The sequence below is a fragment of the Phaethon lepturus genome, unplaced genomic scaffold, assembly GCF_000687285.1.
Source record: "Phaethon lepturus isolate BGI_N335 unplaced genomic scaffold, ASM68728v1 scaffold11103, whole genome shotgun sequence".
Taxonomy (NCBI): Eukaryota; Metazoa; Chordata; class Aves; order Phaethontiformes; family Phaethontidae; genus Phaethon; species Phaethon lepturus.
Genome location: NW_010531226.1, coordinates 664 through 25,788, shown reverse-complemented (window position 1 = coordinate 25,788; position 25,125 = coordinate 664). Strand labels below are relative to the sequence as shown.

General features: G+C 40.4%; 1 protein-coding gene across 1 annotated transcript in view; it reads left to right on the top strand.

Moving 5' to 3' along the window:
• The window catches only part of NKD1 (naked cuticle homolog 1 (Drosophila)), a gene marked incomplete at its 5' end in the record, with an annotated part of 37,659 nt that extends 12,844 nt beyond the window's left edge, over nucleotides 1-24,815 (top strand). The window contains 6 exons of the mRNA XM_010284468.1: nucleotides 5,996-6,102; nucleotides 8,728-8,823; nucleotides 17,424-17,571; nucleotides 18,618-18,702; nucleotides 23,365-23,495; nucleotides 24,241-24,815. Coding sequence (XP_010282770.1) covers nucleotides 5,996-6,102; nucleotides 8,728-8,823; nucleotides 17,424-17,571; nucleotides 18,618-18,702; nucleotides 23,365-23,495; nucleotides 24,241-24,815 — 1,142 coding nt within the window. The remainder of the gene's footprint in view (nucleotides 1-5,995; nucleotides 6,103-8,727; nucleotides 8,824-17,423; nucleotides 17,572-18,617; nucleotides 18,703-23,364; nucleotides 23,496-24,240) is intronic.
• Nucleotides 24,816-25,125: the final 310 nt, after the last annotated feature.

The window sequence follows — 25,125 nt, the reverse complement described above, 5'->3', positions numbered from 1 at the left end:
AAAGAGTGAAATAGAAGAAAATTGCTTCTCTCCGTATTTTCAAGTTGAAATACCCATCCCAGACTAGTACAAAGTACAACTAGTACAGCTCTTGCTAAATTGGTTTTGACTTGTCCCACTGGACTTAAAATGGACAGTTAATTTCACTACAGTAAGTTTCAGAGAAGGCAGCTTGATCTTTGTTGTTTTGAAGGGTGTGTCTAATTCATCAGCTTCAGCTTTCAGCCAGAGAAAGCTGAATACACGCTTTTGGCACTGACCCAGGACAAGCCTGTTTTTCTGTGTGCTTATTCTGGTGGCTGTGGAACCGGAGTGTTACTCCCTTCCTGGCCCTATTCTGCCTACATTCATTTGCTGCTGGAGAAGAGGACCTTTGCTCAAGCAAAGTTTTCTCCATCGGGGATGTCTTTCAACCAACTATGTGGGATAAAACCAAAATGTGTGCTTAATGGGGGTAATATTTCTTAATCCATGGCCTCCAGGAGAACTTAAGAGTGAAATCTGAATGTGAACATAATTGTTAAAGGACGACTTCTCGGTTTGGACTTTCAAACATCGTTGTTACTGCTTTGGTTGTTGTTGTGCAGTCAGCAAAGAATGTCAGTTATGTTTGTCAAACCAGATTTGCAATGAAGAAAATGTTGACAGAACCAGATAATTTAGACATCAGAGACTTCAGGAAAAACAACACGATTAATTCTTTCTCTATCCTTTCGGTCCTCATAGTCTCTGACTTTAAGGTCTGCTGCTCTGCTAGATCTGTAAACTGGAAGTGAAACCCTTACCCTGTTGACGTCAGTGGGAATTTTACTACTGAGCTCGGTTGGACCAGCTCTTTGACGCTCAATTCCACTAGTCCAGCGTTGCTACTGAAGTTTAATTTGAGCTGTTACAGTATGACTTCATCTCCTTGTCTTGATATGTCTATGCATTTTTTAATTTTCCTTTTATCCTACTCCCCCCAAGCTTCAGGCTCCAGTGTGTGTTTTGTTGTTTTTCCCCACATACAGATAATTCTGTCCCTTTGTTCCTGGAAGTAGTTTCAAAGAATTGCCATGGAATCCAGCCTATCCAACTTGAGGGGAAGGCTAATAATATTTCACTTCAAAGGGTTTGGGTTTATGTACGCCAGATGCTGACTTTCATAGGTGGCACTTTTGACAATTCTCCAATTTTACCTTACCTGCTTTCTCTCAAGAATTACACAGTAATGACCCTGACGTGAAGATAATAGTCACTGGTAATGTCCAGTCATAATTTATCACTGAGGAGCTGCGTAGCTTCTCCCATAGTTGTGCTGAGTTAGGGCCCTGTAATCTATCACGTACCGTTCTGAATGGCTGTCATCCCAAAGAGGCTCTGAAGTAGTTCATCTTTAGCCCAAGTTCTCCTAACTGCTGCGCAAATTTGGACTCGGTAGCTGTAACCTAGACCTGAACATTCATCAGAGTTGCATCCTCCTTTGTTTCTGGCCACAAGATCCTCTTAATCCATCTGACTAAAATGCTAAGTACAGCTAAAAAACAGGGTGAAACTGTCCTTACTTTGAGAAGGAGGATCGTTTGTTAAAGAGCATGGTGCTTTGCTTCAATGAGGCTTTGAGAAATCCGAAATGACAAGCCACCTGAGTGAAGTTTAAACAGTCACTTTTCAGCCTGACCGCAGCTTTGTTTTAGCGCTCTGTTTTTTCCCCCTTATTCTCCGATGCAGGATGGAGGTGACTGAAGAATGGTTTCGCTGTCTGAAGCTCAGCATTCTGTGCTTATTCAATATATGCAGCACAACAATCAGTTTTCCCTCATTTCTGGGATTTTTTTGGTCATTCCTAAGGAGCAGTTGGAATTATTACCCCCTTCTTTTTCAGAATAAACTTCTGAAAAAAAGACTTAATGCTTCAGAGATGAGTCTTAATACCTTTAAAATGGTGTTCATTCTCTCCCTCTCTTCCTCCCCCACCTCAATTACGAGCAATTGGGTGGTAGTAATTAACAATCTTAGAGAGAAACATCTGCTAGTACACTTAAGCCAGTCAGTTTGTTTTTCATGAAAGAATGGTATTTCACAATTTTTCCAAGTTAGTATTTTTCCTTTATTGTCTTTCCAATTTCAAATATTGTCCAGACACATTTTTATAGTGTCTTAAGGTTATAGAAGTGAATACAAGACCATTAATAATGAACAAGAAAAGAGAACACCATAAAGAAAACATATGCAGTATTTCAGTTCATGAAACGTTCTGTTAGGGAACATTGTTTTTGAGAGCATATGGTTATTCCCATGAGAAGCAATAAATACATTTTTTTCTTTTTCCTCCAGTTGTGGATTCCCACAACAAGGGTAGGTTTCTCTATATTCATCCATATAGAGCGTTCTCTTTGTCAGGACTTGTTATCTGAGCGGGGAGGCACGTAAGTATTTTTGCACAGATGACATATTGTATGTAGACCTACTTCTGATGGCCCAGACTTTGGAAACACAAGTCTATTAAATCTCCACACTCCTTTGAGATAGCTATCTTGTCTGGTCTAGTTTAATGTCATTGGCAGAGCTGAAAGGAAGTTCACATTGTGAATATATCTGAACCTTGGCACGCGGCTCGCTGGTGGATCTCTGTTCACAGGCTGCCAGTTTTAGGTGTCCCAAGCAGACATTCTCGTTTTATTTATAAGTAGGTTCAGCATGTGTTTGTATCCCTTGTGAAATTGAGCGCATGTCAATAGTCAAAACTAAGTATAGAAACAAGATACCAAGCACTTAGCCTCTTCTCAGACAAAACAGTCATACTCCAGTATGTCCAGTATGTATTTTTAAATGTCCGTTGGGTTTGGATAAGGCACATGCGGATATATGCACAGACACGTTATTTGATCACTCGTAAATATTATTTTAATACCTCCATATTCCCCTTTAAAGTTTGCTCATTTAGGTTTCATTTTTCTTTGCTGAATGAAACTTGACATCGGGATGAGATCACCAGATTTTCCCATTTCATCTGAGCTCCAAAATGAGTAACTGATTTCAAAGGATAATTCCCTGGAGCAGCAAGGCCAATGAGTTCTTCAGATCAAAGGTCAGCGAAGCTCAAAGCGGATAATTTCTGGCATATAGTATTTAAACTCGCTCAAGGAGTGTACTGCAAGATGTATCCCCTCCTTCCCCAATAGTTGAACTCTTGTTTTTTGAGAAGACTAATTTGTCAGAGCACGTTTTTTCCTCTGTAACATAAATTATACATTAAAGTGAAAGCTTCCTATCTGAACACACAAACTGTACATCCAGAAAGGTTATTAAACGTGCCAGTGGAAGGGCTATTCCTGAAACCAGAAGGCAACTCTGTGCCGTTCCTCTCCGGCACCCTGTGGCCTGGGCAGCTCTGGTGCTCTTTGCACATGCCCGCAGCTTTCGGCACGGTGCAGGAGCGCGGTGGTGGAAGGGAGAGAACGCTCTGTAAGACGCTTTGTTTTGACAGAAAAACCCAGCAACTAAGAAGTTGGACTTCTTTGGACCCTGGGGCAGAGAACAGTCACCTTGTGCAGGATCTGCTCCTCAGTGCTCTCAGCCTAATGTTGATTGCCATGCCGGATGTCATCTGGAATGCCATCCCGCAACAGATAAAAGACCACTGTAGAAGACTTTTGGCCATTAAGTACCTTTATACATTTAAATCTATGTGGATTGATTTTTTTTTTGAGTTGGTTGTCCACTGTTCCAACAAAGGTAGGGGTCATACCCAGCCAGCTTCCATTCATTTCACATTCCCTACAGCGAGATTGTTAGAGATTGCAGAAGCCCCTCACAGAAGTGTTTCTATCAGCGTAGTTACAACTGTTCACGTGAGAAACTGATTGCTGGTACACATGAGCCACTGAAAATCTAGGGGCGTATTTAATAGTTACGAAGAACCACTGTCAATATAAAGTCCGTGTTATGAAGGCCCGTGTTACCTTTTCATTTCTTTGATTGATTTTAGAAAGAAACAGCAAGGCTGGACTAAGGTAGACGACGAAATGTTGTCTTTTGTTTTATGGGGGTCTTTTTGTGGCCTTAGCTTTGAACTTCCAGGAATGTGGAGTTGTATTTTATGGACAAAATGAGTATAAAGCCAAACGATGCTTCTTCAGCTATACTTCAAAGTTGTGTATTACTTTATCTTAGTATGTGCCTTCGTTATGATAAACACTATACAAAAACTCCTAATAAACAGTCCCAGTTCGTCTGATGACACCGGGTTAAAAGGACAAGGGAAAAAACTGCTGTGAAGTGAGCTTTCTCTCCTTTCAGCTGGCCTTCCTGCTTAGCTTATGTTTGGTGTAGGAAATCAGTATGTTAAAATCAAAGTGTATTGGTGTGTGAGTAAGTGTATAATAACCTGCATGCCTACTTGCGTTTGTGTAATGCGAATTACATGTGCACGTTGGGAAGCTGGGTTAGTATAACATCAAAACTGCAAATAAGTATCAAAGTCAGGAAATTCCAAAGGTCTGGGTTCCTACCTCATTCCCCCTTTCTTTACCGCGCATCCAGAATCTTTTACAGTATACCACAGTTGGGGGGGGGGGGGGCAGGGGAGGTAAGGCAGCAGTGTTAAATTTAAACAAAGAAATAAGGCTAGGAAGGAGATGTGTTATATATTGCAGTGCGGTAATGCGAATGCTGTGGCAGAAATCTTAGCTTTTGGAATTTCTGAGAGTATAAAGTAAGGATAGATTTTTTTAAGCTAATTGGTCTATTTGAAATGTAAAAAAAAAAAAAAAAGGTGAAAAATGGCTAATACAGTACCTTAATTTCTAGCACGCTAGTGACTTGCTTTCCTGGGAGAATGCTTGGGAGGCACCTCAGTAGTGCCAAACACCAAGAGAGCCACAGAGTAAACCCAGTTTGAAATGGGTTATCCTGAACCGGAGGGGATCGTGTCCCCTTTTTGTAAGGAATCTGACTTTACTGAACTGGCACTTACATGAGATGGTACTTACAAAGGTATCCCCAAGAAACGGTTCCTACATTAGGATAAAGGCTTTGGTTAAATGCAAATGCTGCAGTGCAAGAGAAAAAATGCTGGCTTTAGGACCCACATTCTTGCAGTATCTTGTATTTTTGGGGGGAATACTGCAGGATTACTGCTATGCCTAATGAAGTATGGGCATAATGTTGTTGGCAGAGGTATGTGGATGTATAAAAAAATTCTATCTAAAAACTTTGAGGGTAGGATTAAAAAATCTGTGTATATTTTCATAACACAAATATAGAATTAATTTTCTTCAGATAGAAGGTTTCATCATGTCCAAGGCTGAGTGCCTCTGCAGAAGCCAAAGGCACAGCTATTAGGTTCCTGGGCATTTGTCTTTTAATCCACATGAGAATTATGTATATATTTCTGTTATTATTTGATATATGTTGTAATACGTTGTGATATCTGTCTGATAGATGTTAATATTGATGCTCTTTATGAGTGCTGTTGAATTATGCAAGTGCATAATGATTTAAATTGAAACTTAGGTGGAATATACATCCTTGAAAAAAAGCAGCTTAAGCTTTTTGGCAGGTAGTGTTAAGTTTTTGGAAGGTAGTAAGGTTTGTGTGTATTTGAAGAGGGGAAACTGGAACAGAATGAGGACTTCATTTCAGCTTCATTACTTCATTCGCTACTGGTGAATGCTATGTGTTTTTGTAATATGTCACAAACTTTCAGTATTTTGCAAATTATTCAACTTCTTTACAGTAACAGTTTGCTGATTTATATTCTCATAATACTGTGTTAGAACTTCCTGTGACTCTAGTGATGTTTGTAGGAGAGGCTGTGTACCAAAAGCTGTTGGTAGATTGTCTGCTGGAATTATCCCAGATGGGTAGTGGACACAAAAGCAAATCAAGTATAATGATCCTCTCATACAAGTTTGCTGAAATCAATTTCACCCTAAATATAAAGACAGATTTGCAAATACGACTGCTTTGACATTTCCTTCTAAGTGTTTTTGCTTAAATATATTTTTCACAGTGGCTTTGCCTCCAGAGAAGACAGATGGAATTTGCAGTGGAGATGAAAAGAAAGCAGAGAAAGAAAGTGACACACGCACAGGTTCCAAGAAGCAACTGAAATTTGAAGTAAGTCCTCTATATTTTAAAGTTGCACTGTACTGACATAATTATGGTGGAAAAATAACCTGTGGACCAAACAGTGTTCTCTGATGCATGTATATAGCCCCCAGGGATTGTAGTGGGTACAGGAGGAAGCAGAATGGGCACAAGTCAGCATCTTACTATTGGTGCTCCTTATGAGGTGATTAGTGAGATTTACTTCCAGGTTTGGAGAGCATCGAATGATGATTATTTCTCTGTAGGATCTGAAATGTGTAGTAAGAAGAGGCATTTGGTTTAACCCTTTAGCTATGATTCTTTCGTTAGTAGTTTATTATGCCAGCTACCACGTTATCAAATCTTTAGACTGACTTTCATGGACTGTTGCACTTGCTTAAATCCGCGTAGTGTAAAAGATGATTGTGAAAGCTTCCTTAACCATTGGTCTTCTGTGCCTGGGCCTCCAAAGTGAAATACCCCTGGCCTGCTACGTGGGAAATCCATCTGATCGCCATCACCTCCATCATGGCAGGAGGAAAAGGATCCTGGAGGGCAATGAGTCTGATGGCCTGTTTCCTTATAGGCTTACAAAAATTGCAAAACTGCCAGACATTGTGTGTAGTTGGCAGGTTTTCTTTATATAAGGAGTGATTTAATAAATATGAGTATTGAAGCATGCTGTCATCCAGCTAGAGGGTTGTCTGTCGTGGTGAGGAGGAAGATACTCTGGTACCGGCAAGAAGCAGCATGAATTTTCATCTGTCTGCACTCCAGCAGACGTGGCAAACTTCTACCTTGCGGTGCTGTCAGCCTGTCACAGTAATGAGCTTTGCGTTCCTCAATTCTTGTTTAAAAGACCATGCAGCCACCTTGCAGCATGGCTCGAGCGTTCGTTTCCTTCTCTAGAGCAGATTTAGTAGTCTGGTATGATTTATTTTTTACTGGTTTAGGCTGATTAAAAGGAGGTAGCTTTCCCATAGGCAGTTCAGTGCTTGTGTGCCGTATGGGGGGAGGTGACTTTTCCTCCTTTTTGTTTTGTTTTGTTGTTTTTTTTGGTTGGTTGGTTGGTTGGTTGGTTTTGGTTTTTTTTCACAGCAATAACTCTTTTTCTGGGCATATTTTATATTCTACCTTGAGTAGCAGACATTTGCAGACAGGAGAGGCATGATAAATTGCAATTAGCAGTGCCTTGATATTTGAACATTGGAGGACACCTGTCAACATGGTTGGTGCCAGAGTAGCTGGAACTCCACCGTACCGGCGAAGTCTGTGTTTGTTCCCAAGTAATTCTTGGCATGCCATAAAGGTTAGCGCTTGGTACTGGGCTCCATGACTAATGCAGGGAAGGTTGCCATGGCTCTTAACTAAGCAGAGCACATCCTCACATAAAGATGTTATGTTAGGCAACGTGGGACAGCGAAGCATTAATATGTGGCAAGAAACCAAGTATTGATATTTTTTCCCTTGTTTTACAAATGAAAGTTTTCCAGCTATGTAAGCTAGGACCTAAGAGATTGGTAAATGCTTCAAAGGTATAAAAGACTCAGAAACGCAAGTGTCTGAATCTGAGGTGGATGCGCTTTGGCTTTTAAAGGTGCCGGGAATGTTTATGTAATATGAAACTGTGTTTCCACAGTAGAGTGTGGGGCACTTGGCAGCTTTCGGCCGGGCTTGTTAGAACTGAGCGAAGTCTGCCTTTGAACTCCGCAGGGGCCGGGTACCGGTAACTGCTGCAGGGGCTCGGTTTCAAGTCAGAAGATCAACCAGGTATTTTGAGCTCTATCATGCTGAAGCTATTTGGAGCCGTTTATTTTACTTGCATACAGTGGCTTTCATTTTAATTGCACTGTAACTTTTCTGTTTTGCCTTGTTGTGGCTCTGGATAATTTTGATTGCACAGGTCTTGAGAGAAAGCGAACGATTTGCACCCAGGTGACTGGAGTCAGTCAAAGTGCATCCTTTGTTCTCGACTGAAGTCTTGCGTTTGGTTTGGGGATTTTTTTTCCCTTTAACAAATTGATTCTTTCAGGCTTTCCACAGATCACGCTCTCAGTAACAGAAGCACACTTAAATAAGGACCAGGTGCTACTCCCAGGTCGTTCTACCTTCCAGTTCCTAGGCAGGCTCCACTTCAGGAGCTGCAGTGGCATGATGCTGTACTGCACCAACTTGGACAACCTTCTGGTATCAAATATGTGCGTCAAGGACAGGTCTCACTGGTGGGGATTTGTCCGCTTTGTATTAATGACTACTCCTGGCCCTGCGGTGTGCTGCCCCATTCTGTGACTTTCTCTGTGTTATCTTTCTCTTCCTGAGTTCAGCAGAGTTTTCTTTCTCACCTTTTAGTGGGAAATTAAATTTCAAGAGCTTCAGGGAGTAGCTTTCTTGTACCTTTTTGTGTTTTTCACAATGAAGTAGAAAGCATCTTGCAGATTGCCCGAAGTCTAGCCCAAGGGAGCTAGGATTACCATGTGACTGTGATGAGACTCCTTCGCTGTGGTGGACGGAGGCCTCCCTGGGACATAGCCTGAAAGCTTCCTCCTGCGAGGGAGGGAGGAAGGAAGCAAGCAAGCAGCCTCCTTCTACAGAGAATCCCCTCTGCAAACAGGCCTTTTGCTTTAGGTAATCAGCTGCTCTTTGCATGTTTCTTAGGAATTGCAATGTGATGTGTCTGTAGAGGAAGATAACAGGCAAGAATGGACCTTCACACTGTATGACTTTGATAACAACGGAAGAGTCACACGCGAGGTAAGCGAAGTACAGCTGCCCCTTTGTGTGCAGCGTTTGCTAACAAGAGAAGTGTTTTATAACAGGAACATTTTTTTCTTCTGTGAAATAGAGGTGTCCTGCCAATTTAAACAGCAGTTTCGATGGACCTTTCCCTCCTAGAAACAATCCCACCAGTAGTGTACTGTTTTCAGATACGCTGTACCACTTTTTAAGCTGGTGGCTGTTTAATATCTGGGATTAGACTTTAAAAAATAGTACTGGCATTTGAGGAGGAAAAATATCTGAAACAACTGAACAACTAAACACATTGTCAAAATAAACCCCTGCACATGTATATTGTTCTGGCTTCTATCCTGCTTTTCAGAGTTAAGCTAACCAAATAGCAAGGTTGCTTTCTGACATTCTTTCCAGTAGGACTAACTATACTGTTCTGTTGTTTTCATGAATATTAGGCTGATCTCTGCCTTCTCCCTCCATGTATAAAAGCCATCGATGATACTTGCTGGAGGACCGTAGTGAATGGCTGTCAAAGCATACCTGTGTGTATTTTTTTATCATCAGGATGTCTTCAAGTTGTATTTCCTGTGCAAATAAGACGCCAAATAAGAGGATGTATAGATTAGAATACAGTCCATTTTCAGAACTATTTCTATCCAAATTGAATGATACTTCTTCTAGAAGAATGTTTTTTACTGAGAATTACTGCAGTGTGCCATCATTGATTTTTTGGTGAGGTGTGTTTACTCGCTCCCATGCCTTCAGATAATCAGCTGAAAATGGACAGGTTTTGTGTCTCTTGGCTCTTAAGGTGGTGTCTGTGAAAATTACTAAGAACTGATTGGAAGGAATAGGGTCAGTACTGAAAGTGTAGTGGCCTTAGACACCAAATGAGGGCAGAAATTTTTCCTAGAAGACTGAAGAAAATCTCTTTTGACATTTATGAACAAATTGCCAAATGTGGTAGTTGTTCAGGATTTTAAACATATATATGAACAGCATTACTAGGCTTTTAAAATTGTCTTTACTCTGATAGCGCCTTGAATAGTCAAATGAAATCTGTGCCTCTCACGCAAGAGAATAAGCAGATGAAATGTTACAGGCCAAGTCCAGAGTTTCAAATGGGAAGATGAGATACAGAGAGAGGGCAAGGAGAAGAAGGGGTAGGGAAGTAGTATTGTATTTGTTAATGTATGGGGAACAGAGACCAGAAAATTGAAATAACTTGCCTGCAGTCTTACAAGAGCCTAGTGGCAGATTGAACCCAGATCTTTTGAGACCCAAGGCTAAGTCGTCATTACAAGATTATCGTGACTCTCAAAGAATAGGGGAAAAACACACAAAACCCAAACCCACACACATGGGTGTCCTTTACATTCACGCATGGAATTCCCATTAATGTCAGTGGGAGTTCCATGTGCTGAACATAACGAGAATATGCTTTTAAGTATGTATACAATAATTATTTGTGATTATGTGGTACACCAAAGAGCTTAATTTGACTGTACTTAGAGAATATGTTACAGCCAAAGTCTACCTCTCCCTGCTACAAGAGCAGACTGCAGCTTAACTGAAACCAAATCTGTGCAGGGATTGAAAATTATACTACTCTGAGGTCTGGGGGTTGCTATATTCAGGCTTGAACCTGTGCCAAAAAAAATTCTTTTAACCAAGGGACCAAATAGGTTGGTAATTTTCAGCTCTTTACATGTGACCAAAGATAGAAACAAATAGTATGCACCACTGCAGAGTTTCCCCGTTGTTACACATTTCTTTTGCAAGCTGTTCCAGTGCCGTTTGTATAATTCATCTTTTTTGGTTGTCTTTTGTTGAATCCAGATGCAGTTTAAGAGTTGTTTGTGCAAAAATGACTAACGATAGCAGCTCATAGATAAACTTGGCCACAAGAGAGGAATTTCAGTCTCTTCATATGACATAGGATTTCTTTCCTGCTAGCCCCTGAGAGACTGGCAATCAACATAGTGGGCTTGATACTGTCGTTTGTTAAGCAGCTCTGCTCCTGATCCAGGAAAGGACTTAACAATGGCGAGCGTTAAATGTGTGAATACTTTCAATTAAAATGAATGGAACACATGCTTTGAGTTAAAAGTATGTGAAGCACATCGCTGGATCAGGGACAGAACAGGCAGTCTGAGGAAGAGGGCAGATCTGCACCAGTGCCATTTAGTGACCTGATGAAAGTGCTTTCAGAACCGGTCCGTTTTTCTAAACAAAGGTCCAGTGTTCTGGTGAGAAGGAGCTTGATGTGAACCTTTTCTACTTCTTTGAAAATTTCACTTTAATGTCTCCTGGATTTAAGAAAAATGAAATTTCTCAAGTCAGATTTCTATTTGTAGACCTTGAGGTGCTTTAGAAAAAGAAGTCAGCCTTATCATTCTTGTTTTTCATGTTGGAAAAGTGAGACGCTGGAAAAGGAAGTGACCTGCCCACACACGTCCATTTCATTGGATTCAAAGTCATTGTGTTTAAAACATTGGACTTCATGTCCCGAGAGTTTGCAAAGGAATACACAGTGTTAAATTGAGTTTATGAGAGAGATGTAGGTGGGGTGCAATTTTACAAGTGGACTAAATGTTTTTCTCATTAAAATGTTTGAAAATTATAAATAAGATGTGGATTTGGTTACTGGATAGCATTTCCCTTGGGCTTTACACAATGACAGATCGCCGCAAGAGCGTTCAAATTCCATCTTAGTGAAATTTCTTCTGGATCTTAACAACATCTTCAGAACTTAATACTGCTTTGATTTTCTCCTAGGGTCTGTATGATTTATTCTCTAGTCCTTATAATTAGAAATTCAGATCTAGTCATGCTTCTTGAAGAGATACACCCATTATGAAAGCATAATCATTGGGATGGCAAATTATAAAATTAGCATTACTGTATGTTATTAAACTACTGTTTTTTCTGTCATAGATGACCATGTTTCAGTCCTCTTGGTGTAGCGGGAGATGACTTTTCCTGCTCTAATATGTGTATTACAAAACTTGACTAATAATGTTTCCCTTCATTCTATAAGAGGACAATTCATTAAGTACTGCAGGCCTTTTAGAACTGACAGCTGCACTGTAATTATCTTCACACGGATATTTGTAATCGGACTTGAAACTTGGGTAATTGAACTAATGTGTTTTGATCCATGAGGTTTTATATTGAGCTCTCTGATTGTAATTATACTTCATAAACACTAGCTTTTTTTTCTTCCCCCCCCAGTTCTGTCTTGGAAAATTGAGTTTCTTTGGTGAGTGGCAGCACAGGAATAAGCACACAAGAAAGTTGCTTGTCAGGAGTAAAAAAAAAGGAATTTCTTCTAGGCTAGTTGTTGAGTAGATAGCAAGTGAAGCTCCTTTCAGGTTCCAAATAAGAATGGTTCAAAAATGTATGTGACCAAACAAAGCTGATGTTGCAATAGAAACATCCTGCTGTATGTAAAAATCAGACTACAAACAAAGTACAAATGTCTCCTTTTTTCTGAAGGAAGAGTAATGAACTGATATTGATGTTTCTCTTCGTGCATTTTTAATGCTAAAAATGTTCTTTGTGTCTTACATTAAATACCCAATTTTTCCTCTTATGTTCCCTTTCTTTTTTTTCCCCCGTTCCCTTTTTAGTTATTTTTGCTCATATCCTCTGTAATGAGTGAAAAGGTTTGAGGTTATTTCTGCATGCAGAACTCTGTGCCAGATGTTTGACTTGGGGAAGGATACTGGCTTTTCTGGGGCTACCGTTTATCAGCCTGACCCGTATATTGAAATTTGCTGGTTTTCACTGTGCTTGTCAACATTGTATTAACTCATGATATAGAAGCAGTAATGGAACCAACAGATAGAGGAGTAGTGCCTGTCTGTATCAGAGGGGCCATCATTTCAGCCATTAGATTTAGTGGATTTGTGCCAGAGAGGAATATTGAGAGAAAATACGACTTTCTCTTCTGGTTTTGAGGGGAGCCAAAGACATGTCTTCCAGACAAGTTACAAAGAATCCAACTGAATGTTTTCTTTCAGCGTTACTAAACTCAGTGGGATTTTTTGTGGTGGTGGTTTTGGGGGGTTTTTGGGCTTTTTGTGTGCAAATGTCTCGTTCTGTTAAATTAATTCTGCTGGAAAAGCCTCTTAGTTTCCTTTACAGAATCTCTAGTTTGCTAACTAGTCCTCTGATGATAAGCTATGCTAATACGGGAGAACGTAGGGTCATCCCTCTACCACTTATGTTCCTTAGAGGTAAAAAATTAATACCTGGAATAGGGACTTTCTCAGTAACATGAATTCTGTAAGGAGTGGAGAATAATTCAGTGTAACTTGCTCTTGTTCATTCTTGCAGACCCATTGGTTTCTCTGAATGTTCTAAATTCCTGCTAATCTCCTACCAGAGATCTGTAAAATACTCTGCAGATACATGTGTGAGCGCAGCAAACGTGTAGCCTTAGCTGTTTGCTTGTTAGTATTTCTGATGCCAGTGCTTCTGGCAACCTATTAAAGTTGCTCTTTTTAATATACATCATTGTATTAGTTGCTTGATAAAATAGGATGTGAAAAACATACAAACACTGTTAAATCCTTTGGCCCTGGAGAACCCACTGTAGTGTTCAATAAGCAAGACAGAAATAAATCTGGGTGTGGCATGTACTGTCTGCTTGGGTACTACCCAGCAAGCATTTGTTTTCCTCTGCGATGAAAAATATCATAGTTTCAGTTTTATCACTTGATTTAAACTAGCTATCCCAGCAGAAATTCCCCCCAGTAGAAGCCCTTAGGGAGTTAGAGTTGTGCAGACCTACTTCCCCCTCGTCCCCTTCCCGTTTGCTATAAAGGAGAGATTTCTTTTTTTAAATTCTTATTTCTCTTTAATATACTTACTTAAAAATCCACAACAATTTTTAACTAGAAATGGTTTAAAAATGCATTTCAGTAAAAAAACCCCAAGCAAATTATATCTTTTGAAAAATAGGAAACACCGAAAAATCTGGTCTTGTTTATTTTTCATGTAAAAAGGGAGGAAGTTTGGGAAATGTGGGATGAAACTTTTTGTGTGGGAAGTGCTGAGCAGTCTTAAGCAAAGCAGTTGCAAAATCATATGACTAGTAAAAACCCTAATCCACTGTGCCGAACAGGTTCTGAGGCATGCTGGTTGGTGTACCAGAAGAGAGGAAAATTTAACTAGCTTCTGTTCTTGATCTTTGATGCTAAATTTCTTGAGGACAGTGAAATGCACAAGCTGGTGTGTAGCAGGTAAAGCTGTGTCAATGGTTTTAGGCAGTTCTTTAAGGAATTTAAATGCAGATAATATTCAGTGAGAAAGCTTTCAAGGAGAACATAAATTCCCTCAGTCTCCTGGCAGGCTACTGGAATATGAAAATTCTTTGGGGGGTGAATAGAGATACAACTATAAAATACAAATTTTGTAACATATATTTTAATGGTCCAGTGCTACTAGTTTGGCAAGACGCCATTACTGTATTAGCTGACAAAAAAGGGCTGTGTGAAGGTAGTTTTAGTCACCATTCAAAACTCGTTGACGAAGACCGTTCCTACCAGAGCAGTACCTCAGGAACTTGTATGTTATAATTGTGAAGCAATAACTGGAAAGCAGCAGGAGGTTCAGGCCGCCTTGTAGCTGGTACCTACTCGGCCAGGACCTTGGTAGATGACAGAGTAGTGAATGACCCGAGCAGACTGGTTTGACCAAATCAGAACTGTCAGTTTGCTAGAATTTCCAACCCCAAATTAGGACCACAAGTAAATGAATCCTATAATAAAAATGTTGTTGTCGGTATTTAAAAGATCAGCATAAGCATTAAGTGGTTACTTATGGATATCCCTAACCTCTATCTTGGTATATATCCAGTCTGGCGACCACATTCATTCAGTGCCAGAATGAAAAGCGGTTCAGATTGTCGTGGGGGAAGCTGGATATTAAACACGTAACGAAATGCACAGGCAGTAGAGCATTAATGCTACAAGGTGTGCTGATACCCCTGTGCAGCCTCTTAAACTGCTGGGTGCCTGGGCATTAATTTGGGTTAATATGGGCCTGTTTGGCTGAAAGATGTAAATAGTCCTGATGTGATATGTTCGTGTGTGTATTTCTGACTTGCCAACTATGTGTCACACAAATGCCGCATCTGGCCTTCCTTGACAGCATTTGGGAGTACTTTTTAAGCCGCTGAGTCAAGCGACTTGTTGAGAAAGACCCTCACAGAACACAAGGGGCAGATTGTATGCCAGCAAGTTAGACCTCATCGTTGGACAAAAAATCACGTAAAAGAACCGTGGGAGTGAAGACTTTTTGTCTTTGCGTATTGAAGTTAAGAGACTAGATGACCAGCTTGTACAAACATCTGGCATAGTGGAAAAAAGGAAGGAGGACAGATTATTGTGAATGAGAGAGTTGATAATAACCTCTTGACAGTAGCCTTGTGTGGAAAGATGCCATGTTGGCTAACCAACACTTGTTAAGGAATGTATGGGAAAGGCTCCATTCACCAAAGCGCTGAGTGTATGAAGTCCTGTTAAGAATAAATATGGTGCTTAAGTATTCCGCTGAAGGGGAAGGTTTTGCTTATTGAGGTATAGGATTATAGCACAAGGCTCCTAGAGCATGATTTATGGACAGTGTATAAAACAACAGGTATCTTTTGATTGTCTATGTTCTTGTTTGGTTGGATTTTTCTCATAGATGAAATAAAATTCCAGCCCTTCAAGCTGGCGCTCTATTTAGAGGTCTGGCTAGGCTTCAGTTTAGGTTGGAAGTGAGATGTGTTAAAGAGCTGTGAGTTGTCCACCCGATTGTCACTGAGGAGTCTTTCCCTCATTCAAGCTTTAGATGCTGGATCTTGTCAAGAGGATGGAAAGTGGCTACTGACATGGTAGTAACAGCCCATGTATAGAGACTCTTGCTGCAATGGTAGAAAAAATATGTCAGTGGGGAAATAAGAGAGACTGCAAATTCTGCCCTCTCTTTATGAATATGTTGTCTTGAACTCACAAGTGCGGAGAAATTCCACCAACTGCAGAAAAGTTAGAGAGGGTACATGTTAAGACAAAGTCTGGACCCTCTAGGATTTAGATACTCATTCTGCCTATTGATCTGGAAAGTCACCTACTGTAAAATCATTTTTCCTGGCCATAAGGTCAGTATTTCCCTAAATTCTGTGTGAGTAGAAATCAGTATTTCTGTGTGTCACCTTTAAAGCTGGTTAGATAATGAGGACTGTGTGGTATATTGACTAGTAAAGTGCTGGGCCCCATTAGAGCATATGAAATTTAGAGCTGCTATTGTTACGGGCATGACCCCTGGGCAAAGGAAAAATTGTGGAGGTTTTGAATTTTTATGGACCTGACTCTTAATCCTCAGAACCAGTTATGCTTAAGGAAGGATGATATAGATATTTCCTTGGTGCTCGCAGGCATCTGGAAAGAGCTTAGGTACTAGGATAGATCAAGAAATGGGAAGACCAGCATGGATAAACTTTCAGATACACATTGAATGGGATCTTTATAGCCTGCAACGATCAGTATGCTTTGGCCTTAGGTAGGTGCCCAAGATCAATTTTGGTGAAATCCCTTTGGGGAAAAGCAGTGAGCCAAGAGATCTCCTTTTCATCCCGACAGTTTACGGTAGTACCCTATTTGAGCCTGGCTGGATTAGATCAACCTGACAGACCTTTGAGCATCACCAGCTATAAACAGTGTTTCTCCTGTTTAAAACAATTGGCTTATTAAAATGTGTTAGTGTTCTTTCTGATATAGCCAGACATGTAAGCGTTTGTTCATGTCCCATTGTCTTCAAAGAGATGTGTGAAGAATGTTCCGTAATAGATACAGAATAGGTACAGATAGTGGATAATCCCTGCTGCTCAAAAATGTAAGTTTAGAACTGAGTTGAATTTTGCAGAATAAGCTAGACACCAATACACATATGGTAGAGTGACTTTCAAACATCGTTTATTTCCAAACCTGATGTTTACAGTTCTGCCACTTCTCTTACTGGTTTTCATCTATATAATGAGCTATTTAACTATCCCAAGAAACAAACCCAAGAAGTAGTAGGATTGTAATGTCCAAGATTTTCTTCAGTTGCTGTATTTGCTTTGGTCATGTGAACTCAATTTTTAGTGCAGTATGAACGGTTACTATAGAATCTTTGGGTTGAAGGGGACCTTCTAAGGTCATCTAGTCCAACCCCCCTGCATGGCTTCTGTTGAAACCAAAGAAAAGAAAAGGCAGAACACAATTTTGCTGATTTACAGTTTGGGAAACCTGAATGCCTTGTGCTTTTATTATTGTTTTGATCTGATTTGCCCCATTTCATAGATCTTCTTGCCATTTGATGAAGAAGAATATGGATCTACTTGAATAATTCCCTTCTGTGTCTGTGAGCTATATTACAGTCTATATTAGAAAAAATGGGGGTTAACAGAAGAGAGAAATGTAACCTTTCTTGTAAGGTTCTGTGCAAGTTCAGCTCCTTTAAATTCAGTGACTTCTGAGGATGTTTCAGCATTAATAGTCACAAGTCCAAAATAGTTGCAAGTATCAAAGCTGTAGGTTTCATACCATTTTCACAATAGTGTGTCTTTTTGTGTTTCAACCCAACTGTAGGATATTACCAGCTTGCTTCATACCATCTATGAGGTAGTTGATGCATCAGTAAACCATTCTCCTAGTTCCAGCAAAACTCTGCGAGTGAAACTTACTGTGGCACCAGATGGCAGCCAGAAGAAAAAGAGTATCTTGTTAAATCATACTGGTAAGGATATGCAATCAGCCATTCGAAAAAATACAGAAAACTTCAAGAACCCCTTAAAAATCCATCTTTGTATTTTATTAATACATATAAAAAGATACTTAAAGGCAAATAATTATGTGGGTATTTTATGCCTCATGAATCTGTTTTAAGATCCTGGGTGCAAAATTGTCTATTCTCCTTCCAGTGCCTCGTAAGCAAATTAGGGTTCCCTGTCTTGATTGATTCTTTCCTCTTGGCAGCAGCAATAACCCATATGTTGTGTAATTGTCTTTGTGTACTGCAAGGCAGATTTAAGGCCTTTTCAACTTGCACCATTTTAACTCTGCTGATACTACAGCACTCCAGTTGTGTGGAAACAGGTGTAGCAATATAAAATGTTTTCTGCAAGTGCGTAGCTGTCACTGCTGCTGGATAAGAATAATAAGCATAAGTAACCTTCATGAATTTATGCATAAAAATCGTGCATTTTCCTATACTGGCAGAGTCTGCCATTATAAGGTTGCTTATACTCTGATGGCTTACGCGTCTTATATTCACTCTAATAAGAGTTGTATCAGCATAATTACTTCAGTAAATAAAGTAGTACTAAATTAGAATACTTAAAACTTTAAAGTAATACTGCAGTAGAAAATGTGGGCACCTTATCCAAAAGGAGAAGCTTGTTACCTCAGTTTTAATACGTACATCCCCTCAGTCAGGTGCAGACATGAGCAAATTTGCACTGCTGGGGAGCTCTGTGGTGCCTTAGTACACCATCAAGCTCAAACTACTGAGCCCTCCTGAGGAACAAGTATATCACCGTGAACGTGGCTTCATTTAACCCGCCACATGGCTTGCCACCTAACCCTGACTAATGTCCTACCGTCAAGGTTATGTCTGCCTAAAATCTGTCTTGTGGACAAAAGCACTTTTGAGAAGGTTACACAAAATGATACATTACATCTTGGTCTACCGACAAGAAGAAAAATATTTGCAATGCAGCACCTTAGTTCTGCTGATCAGCAAGGACAGTAATGTGAGAATAATGTACTTTCTCTTGTTGGCAGATTTGCAGAGTGCCAGGCATAGAGCTGAAAGCAAAGCTAATGAAGAAGTAAGAAGTTCTGAGAAGAAGCAGCGGGCTTCTCTCAGGTAAGGGGAAATACATGCACTGTCTTTTTAGATGCCATCTGCAAATATTGTACCTACTAGTGGAGTTTATAGCACAGCCTTTTGGCTAAAAGTGCCCTAAAACCTTTTCATCTTCATAGTGGCCAGCTACTGCCTTTCTCTGTCCTCCTTCCAGCCCATCTTTTTCACTGGTCAGCTCAGCTCCAAGCTTGGTTAAGTCAGTCTTGTTACCAGGTCATAAGCGGACCTGCTTCTCCTAAAGGACGCAGCTGTGAGCCGGCGCTGGGTGCGCAGTACCTGGCCGAAGGAGGAGGGAGGGGAGCTTGCAGCAGAGCAGCAGCCAGCCAGCTTTGCAGCGAGCGGTCTGCATGGGCTATGTCCCGCAGAGTAAGCGACAAGCAGGAGCTTCCAGCACGCTGCCTGCTCCATGCTCCGTTCTGCCGAGGTGATTCTGGCTTATACCAACCGTGGGGTGGCTCAACTCCACTTACAAAGTGTGTTTGTACATTTAGTAGGAGAAGTAAATTAATCTCTTTCTTAGCTCACAGTGACTTATCAGAGTGGCTGTCTCTGCTGACTCCCACCTGCCAGAAGCCACGCTTCCCCGCTGCCGCATCAGCTTTAGGTCAGCTTCTCCCTTACAGAATTAGTTATTAGGTGGTACCCATGTAGGAATTAGCCTGCTTCCGTAGAATAGATATATTTAATGTAATCTTGCAGGAAAATTGGGATAATTTCTCTGTTTCTTCCCCCATAAGTTGCAGAATACATTTCACCACTTGAAAACAATACCTGCCTGTTGTCTTTCAGTGGAATCCAACCTGTGTGACTCGGAGTGCATCCATTTCCAATAAAGCACAAGCACAGTGGTTTCTTTTATGAAGAGCTGCAGGTACACTGGCAGCCATCTACAGATTAGATGAAAAAATGGTTTTTAGTTTTTCCCTAACAGAATATAAAATATTATTTTGGATGCCAGTCCAGAACAGGCATTTTTCCTCTGAAAATGTGTAATCATGTGTATCTGTCCTGTTACTGTGAGTTCTACCTCCCTGATAGATATTACCTGCACTGAACTTCAGAGTATCTGATAATAATTTACAATGCATTTTTCAAGTATTAAATTTTTTAGATATAAGAAAAATGTTAATCTCTTGGTCACATATAGGTGTGGTATCCCGTTTCTGATTTTGGTATTTTAATTGATAAAAAACCAAATCAAAAGCAGGTAATTCTGATAAATTTTAGTGTAGATTAGTTGTTCTAAACAGGTCATCTTGGTGTATAGGCTTGATTTGTTTTAGTATTTTATGTTTCATGCTAAGGCAGAGGGAAATGTTTGCTGAAATGCTGCAGTAATGACATTGAATCATTCATTGCGTTTGTTTCTTCAGCTGCAAATTAAAAAAAAAAAAATAATCCAGCTTTGGCTTTCCTTGTATTTAGGAATATTTGTCCAAAAACACGTATTTAGTTTAATAAATTTATCAGGAGAAGGAGCATTCAGTTTTATTAAAAATGACAAACTGTGCCTCCCTTCTTTGGATGGAGTAAAAATACTAATGAGTTATCCCAGTGAGTGAATGCCAGTACAATCAGATTTTAGATTAAAAAAAAGACTTAAATGACTTCTAGTCTTCTGTTAGCAACTCTGTACAAAGTCCGTGGTGAACTAAAGAACACTGCACATGAACTAAAGAATACTCTGAGGTTTTGCTTGCTGGCCTAGATACGGTGTTCAGGTTCCCTCTGCCCATTAGCAAAGGTTTGCACTTTGTGAATTTAATGGACTGCTTTTGTTTGATCATCTATTGCAAAAATCCCCTTTCAGTTTGAAGTCCCCCTCCCATCTACCTTAAAGTCCTGGTTTTGCAAATGCAGTGGTTTTACGAACAGAACAAATCTTTTATCTTGTGCTCAGCAGATTAGCATCAGACAAGTGTCAGCATCTGACAGTTTTTGTTGCCTCTCATTAAATGTGGACTGGACAAAGAATGTCCTGTTCACACTGTGTATGTTGCAGGGATGTTTGTGTACTCTGGCCAGATTGCTAACCCTCAAGGAAAGCGCCCTGAGGCTCGTCAGTACCTCACCATATTAATGCAGAGGCTTCCCCTTTGAAAGCAGCAATGAGGACTTGTGAGAAGTGTACACATTTCACAACTTCAGTCACTTAGGAATTCTAGGCAAGATGTGATTAACATTTGAGATAAAATGGATAGAGATATTTTTATCCTGAAGGTGGGGGATAGATGGGTTAGGTTTTTCATCTGCTGGAAGCTACAGGCAGGAGTTCTCACCTGAAGGGCTAATGCAAGTATCAAGATGAAGTAACCGGATTCGTAGCTAGCTTGCCTGGTGTGTGTGATATAAAACTGATGGTGGAAGAGCACTGGCAGGCAACTTTGTGGGTTGAGTATCTTCACGCCATTCTGGCTTATATTTTGTTTAGTGCTACAGGGTTGCACACCAGCCTCTAAAACATCTTCCTTTTACCCACAGATACACATTCTCCCTTTCTGCTTCTTTCCTACTTAAGTGATGTCTCCCTGACTGGCTTAAACTCTGTGTTAGCAGTGAGCGTAGCTTTCAGGGAATGTCCTTGCATTTTTCTACCCTGTGCTCTGTCACTGCTCTGTTCCCTTTACCTACTATATTGCTGTGTGCTTATTACCAGCAGGATGACACTCCAGTGTGGGAATTCTAGAAAGGGCTTCCATACACTCCACAAACACTTAAGGAGATGCCTTTTTTATTAAAAACAAAACCAAACCAAAAAACAGTAACAACACTGTATATTTTTACACACTATGCTTGATGCGTGGTTGATGCATGCCTGTGTCTTCTCATGCGCATGCAGGAGAGCGTTGTGGGGCTGGATGCCAGATGCTTCAGTTCTCTGTACTTAAAGTTCTCTTTGACAGTGGAGCACATCTCTCATCAGTATATAATTGCTTCACTGTGTATATTTGCATGTATATTGTTGAACGTCATCTTGCATGTAAGAAAGCTATTAGAGTGCAGGGCTGTGGCGGTACTGGTGTAGTTTTTCTTTACTGTCTTGATGAGAGATGGAATTTATCACCGTAACAAAAAAACAGGTTCCCTGTTAACTTAGTTTTCAACAGACAGTGCTGTATACTGTGTTGCTTAATTGTGATGGATCAAACCCAACGATGTTTTTTCTGGGTTAACTGTGCATTGTCTTCAGCACAAGTGTTCGAGTCTCAAAGGTTTGCGTAGGCAATTTGTGCCTGGCAATTTCAGTTAGGCAGGTTCTAGCCCCAGAGATCTTTTATGTTGACCTGCTAATGTGTAATCTGTAAAGGTGTGTCTGAGGCAGAAAACATACAAGTTGGCTGTGTATCCAAAAAAATAAAGAATATCTGGACATTCCTCCTTTTTGACAGTACCCCATGTCACTTCTGGATTTCAAAGCTGACTCAGAGTCTTTAAAGCTTACCTGCTTTCCAGGCAGACTATCCTCCATTTAGGAGACTCTACCTCTATCAAAGTAGAGCAAAAATGATCTTCCAGGTAGGTCAAGTCTTGCGACTTTTATCAAAGAGACTGTAGACCTGTGTCTGACAGAGATATGGGGGACTCGGTTCTGTAATGTCCCTGAACAGTACTACGCTGGACCAGGAAAGCAGTTTGTACCAAAGCTCAATGGGATCAGCAGCCTCTGGAAACCTGGAAATGTGTTAATAGACTAGAAGTGGAGTACTGGGCTCCATACGGTACAGAGCACGTATTTAGCAGCTGGTGTAGGTTACAAGGCCAAATTCTGGTCTTGGATTGACATTAGTGCAATCACCTAGAGAAAGACTAAAGCCTATCTTGCGGTCTTGGAGACTGAGTTATCTAAATGACAGGCAGTGACTTAGTCAAGAGTTTTCTGCTTATCCTGTTTGTTATATTGAAAATATTGTTCATATCTGCAGACATTCATTTAAATTGCAGAATTAAATCGTTCAGCATTGTGGGCTACAATACTGTAAACCTCTGCCTGATTTTTTTCTGCCTCATGAATGAATGGTATTTCAGATATTCATTCTCAGGAAATAGTTCTGCTATAAATAAAATCGTAAAGCTGAGCAGGAAAAGGAGTCGAGATTCTGAAGCCAGCAGCTTCAGCTGATCTAACCTTATTAATTGTATTTTCGAAAGCACCGTTATCTCTTGGTGTCCTACCAACACCTTCTCTTTTCAGGCTCTCTCTAGTTACCACACCTGTGCTGTTGCCTGTCTTTATGAAGCAGGTACACATGAATGTTCATCTGACACTAGGCTTACCCCAGTGCTTCCCAACAGCGGTGGGAACAGCTATGAATCAAACAGCAGGGTTTTTTGTCATGTCCAAACTAGAGAATCAGTTGAATGGTTTGGCCCTAAGACAGAATGTAATAAACTCTAGCAGCATTTTTATTTGTTTTTGCATGTGTGATGCAATTTGAAAGCCTCCTTTGCTTTGCAACATCAGGGTCGATTTATATGGGGGGAAAGAACAGTCAGTTCAGGCCTATCGACTTAGCAGATCGGTCATCCAGAATTTCAAGCGTTTGTTGTTTCTTTGTAAGCAACTCCTGTCACTTCAAAGGGGCCATAAGTTGTTGGTTTGCAGATGGTGATAACAACTTTAAAGAAGTTCTGCTGAATTGTAATTTTGCTTCCTGGTGACAGATATCACCAGAGTGAGAACAATCCAGAGCAAAGTGGATGCTATCGTCATTGTGTTGATGAGAACATTGAAAGGAGAAACCACTATTTGGATCTTGCAGGAATAGAAAATTACACATCAAAGTTTGGGCCAGGTAATTTATTTTGCAACCTTTTTGTCTTGTCTTTCTTCAGTTGCATGTTTCACATCAGGGACAGTGAATTGTGAAGCTGTGTGATTTGTCTGTAGTGACTGACTGGAAGGAATAGGGCTGTGTGAGTACTGCAAGATAATTACTGGTGAAGGTGGTATCACAATGGAGTGGCTAATGTGCTGCAAGCCTGCTTTGAAGTACTTGTTTGTGTAGCAAAACTTGGAGGTGAGCCTAGGAGAACTATCTTTACATCCAAAGTATTAAGTTTAGTGTATGGGTGAGGTGAGGACTGATTTTTGGATGTTGGAGCTTGTTCCCAAGATGATACCCACATATTTTCTACTCACTACTGACCCAAAAATTGGAGAATGTGTATTCGTACCTGGAATTTTGGCTTCTTTCCCCAAATTAAAGGGATTTGGATTTCTTCCCTTTCCCATGCCAAGATTTTACTATTCCACTCACAGTTATTTTGGTGAATTTCAGATAGATGATGACGAAGAAAAGATAATGTGAAGACTTTCATACGCACGGACACACACACTCTCTTATATAGATATGTATGTATATTTGTGTGTGTATTGTTTGCTAGTCAGAATTATTAAATGTAATTAAACTAGACAGCTATAATTGCATTCACTTCCTTAGGAAAAATTCACTCTGCCAATAATGCTATCCCTGCCAACTGCGTGCTACTAATTAACTTTGAAATACTAGATGACTAACTCAGCTTGTTATTTCCTAGGATCTCCTCCAGCAGCTCAAAAACATGATCCACCAAGCAGAGTTGTGAATCAGACTAGATCCCGTTCTCATGAACCTGAAACCTTCCATGCTCACCATAGGAAATCTCAAGTGGTGGATCCAAGCCACATCAATCTGGCTGAAAGTTCATACGCCAAGATTGCAGAAATCCAACAGAGGCTGCGGAACCAGGACTCAAATAAGCACTTCGTGAGGTCTCCCAAGGCCCAGGGCAAAAATGTTGCCCCTGTGCATCCTGGAAGGGCAGTTAGAAATAAACCTTTCCAAGGGGCGCCCATGCCAATGGCTTCCCCAAGTGCACGAGTGGGCCAGAATCTTCCTTACCTCCCCTTGCAATCTCAACAGGTTCACAAGAAGCATAAGCAGAGGGCAAAAGAGAATCATCAAATGTGCAAAACCTTCCAGTCTCCAGGGACAGTTGTGGAAAAGGAACATGTGAGAGACCTGCCCACAGTCATTTTATATGAAGGCCAAGTTGGACAGATGATACAAAGACATGAACACCACCATCACCATGAGCACCACCACCACTACCATCACTTCTACCAGACATAGAAGAGATCCCACCAACATCCTCCAAGAATCATCCCATATGAAGGAAATGTGTTCTTGTGATACCAGAACTAAGGCATTACTATGTTTAATATTATTGTTACTCCATTAATATTCAGCTAGCATATATTTTAGAGGTTATATGGAACTCTTGAAACGTACCCTATTTATATGTTGTGGAACTGCATAGCTTACTTAAACACCTTGTGGATTTTTTTTTTTTTAAGTGGCTTGTAAAACAGCAAACAGCCATAGGTTTTTGAGCTGTGATTTAATACAGGTCATCAACGCACTTCTTTACAAGTACTACTTC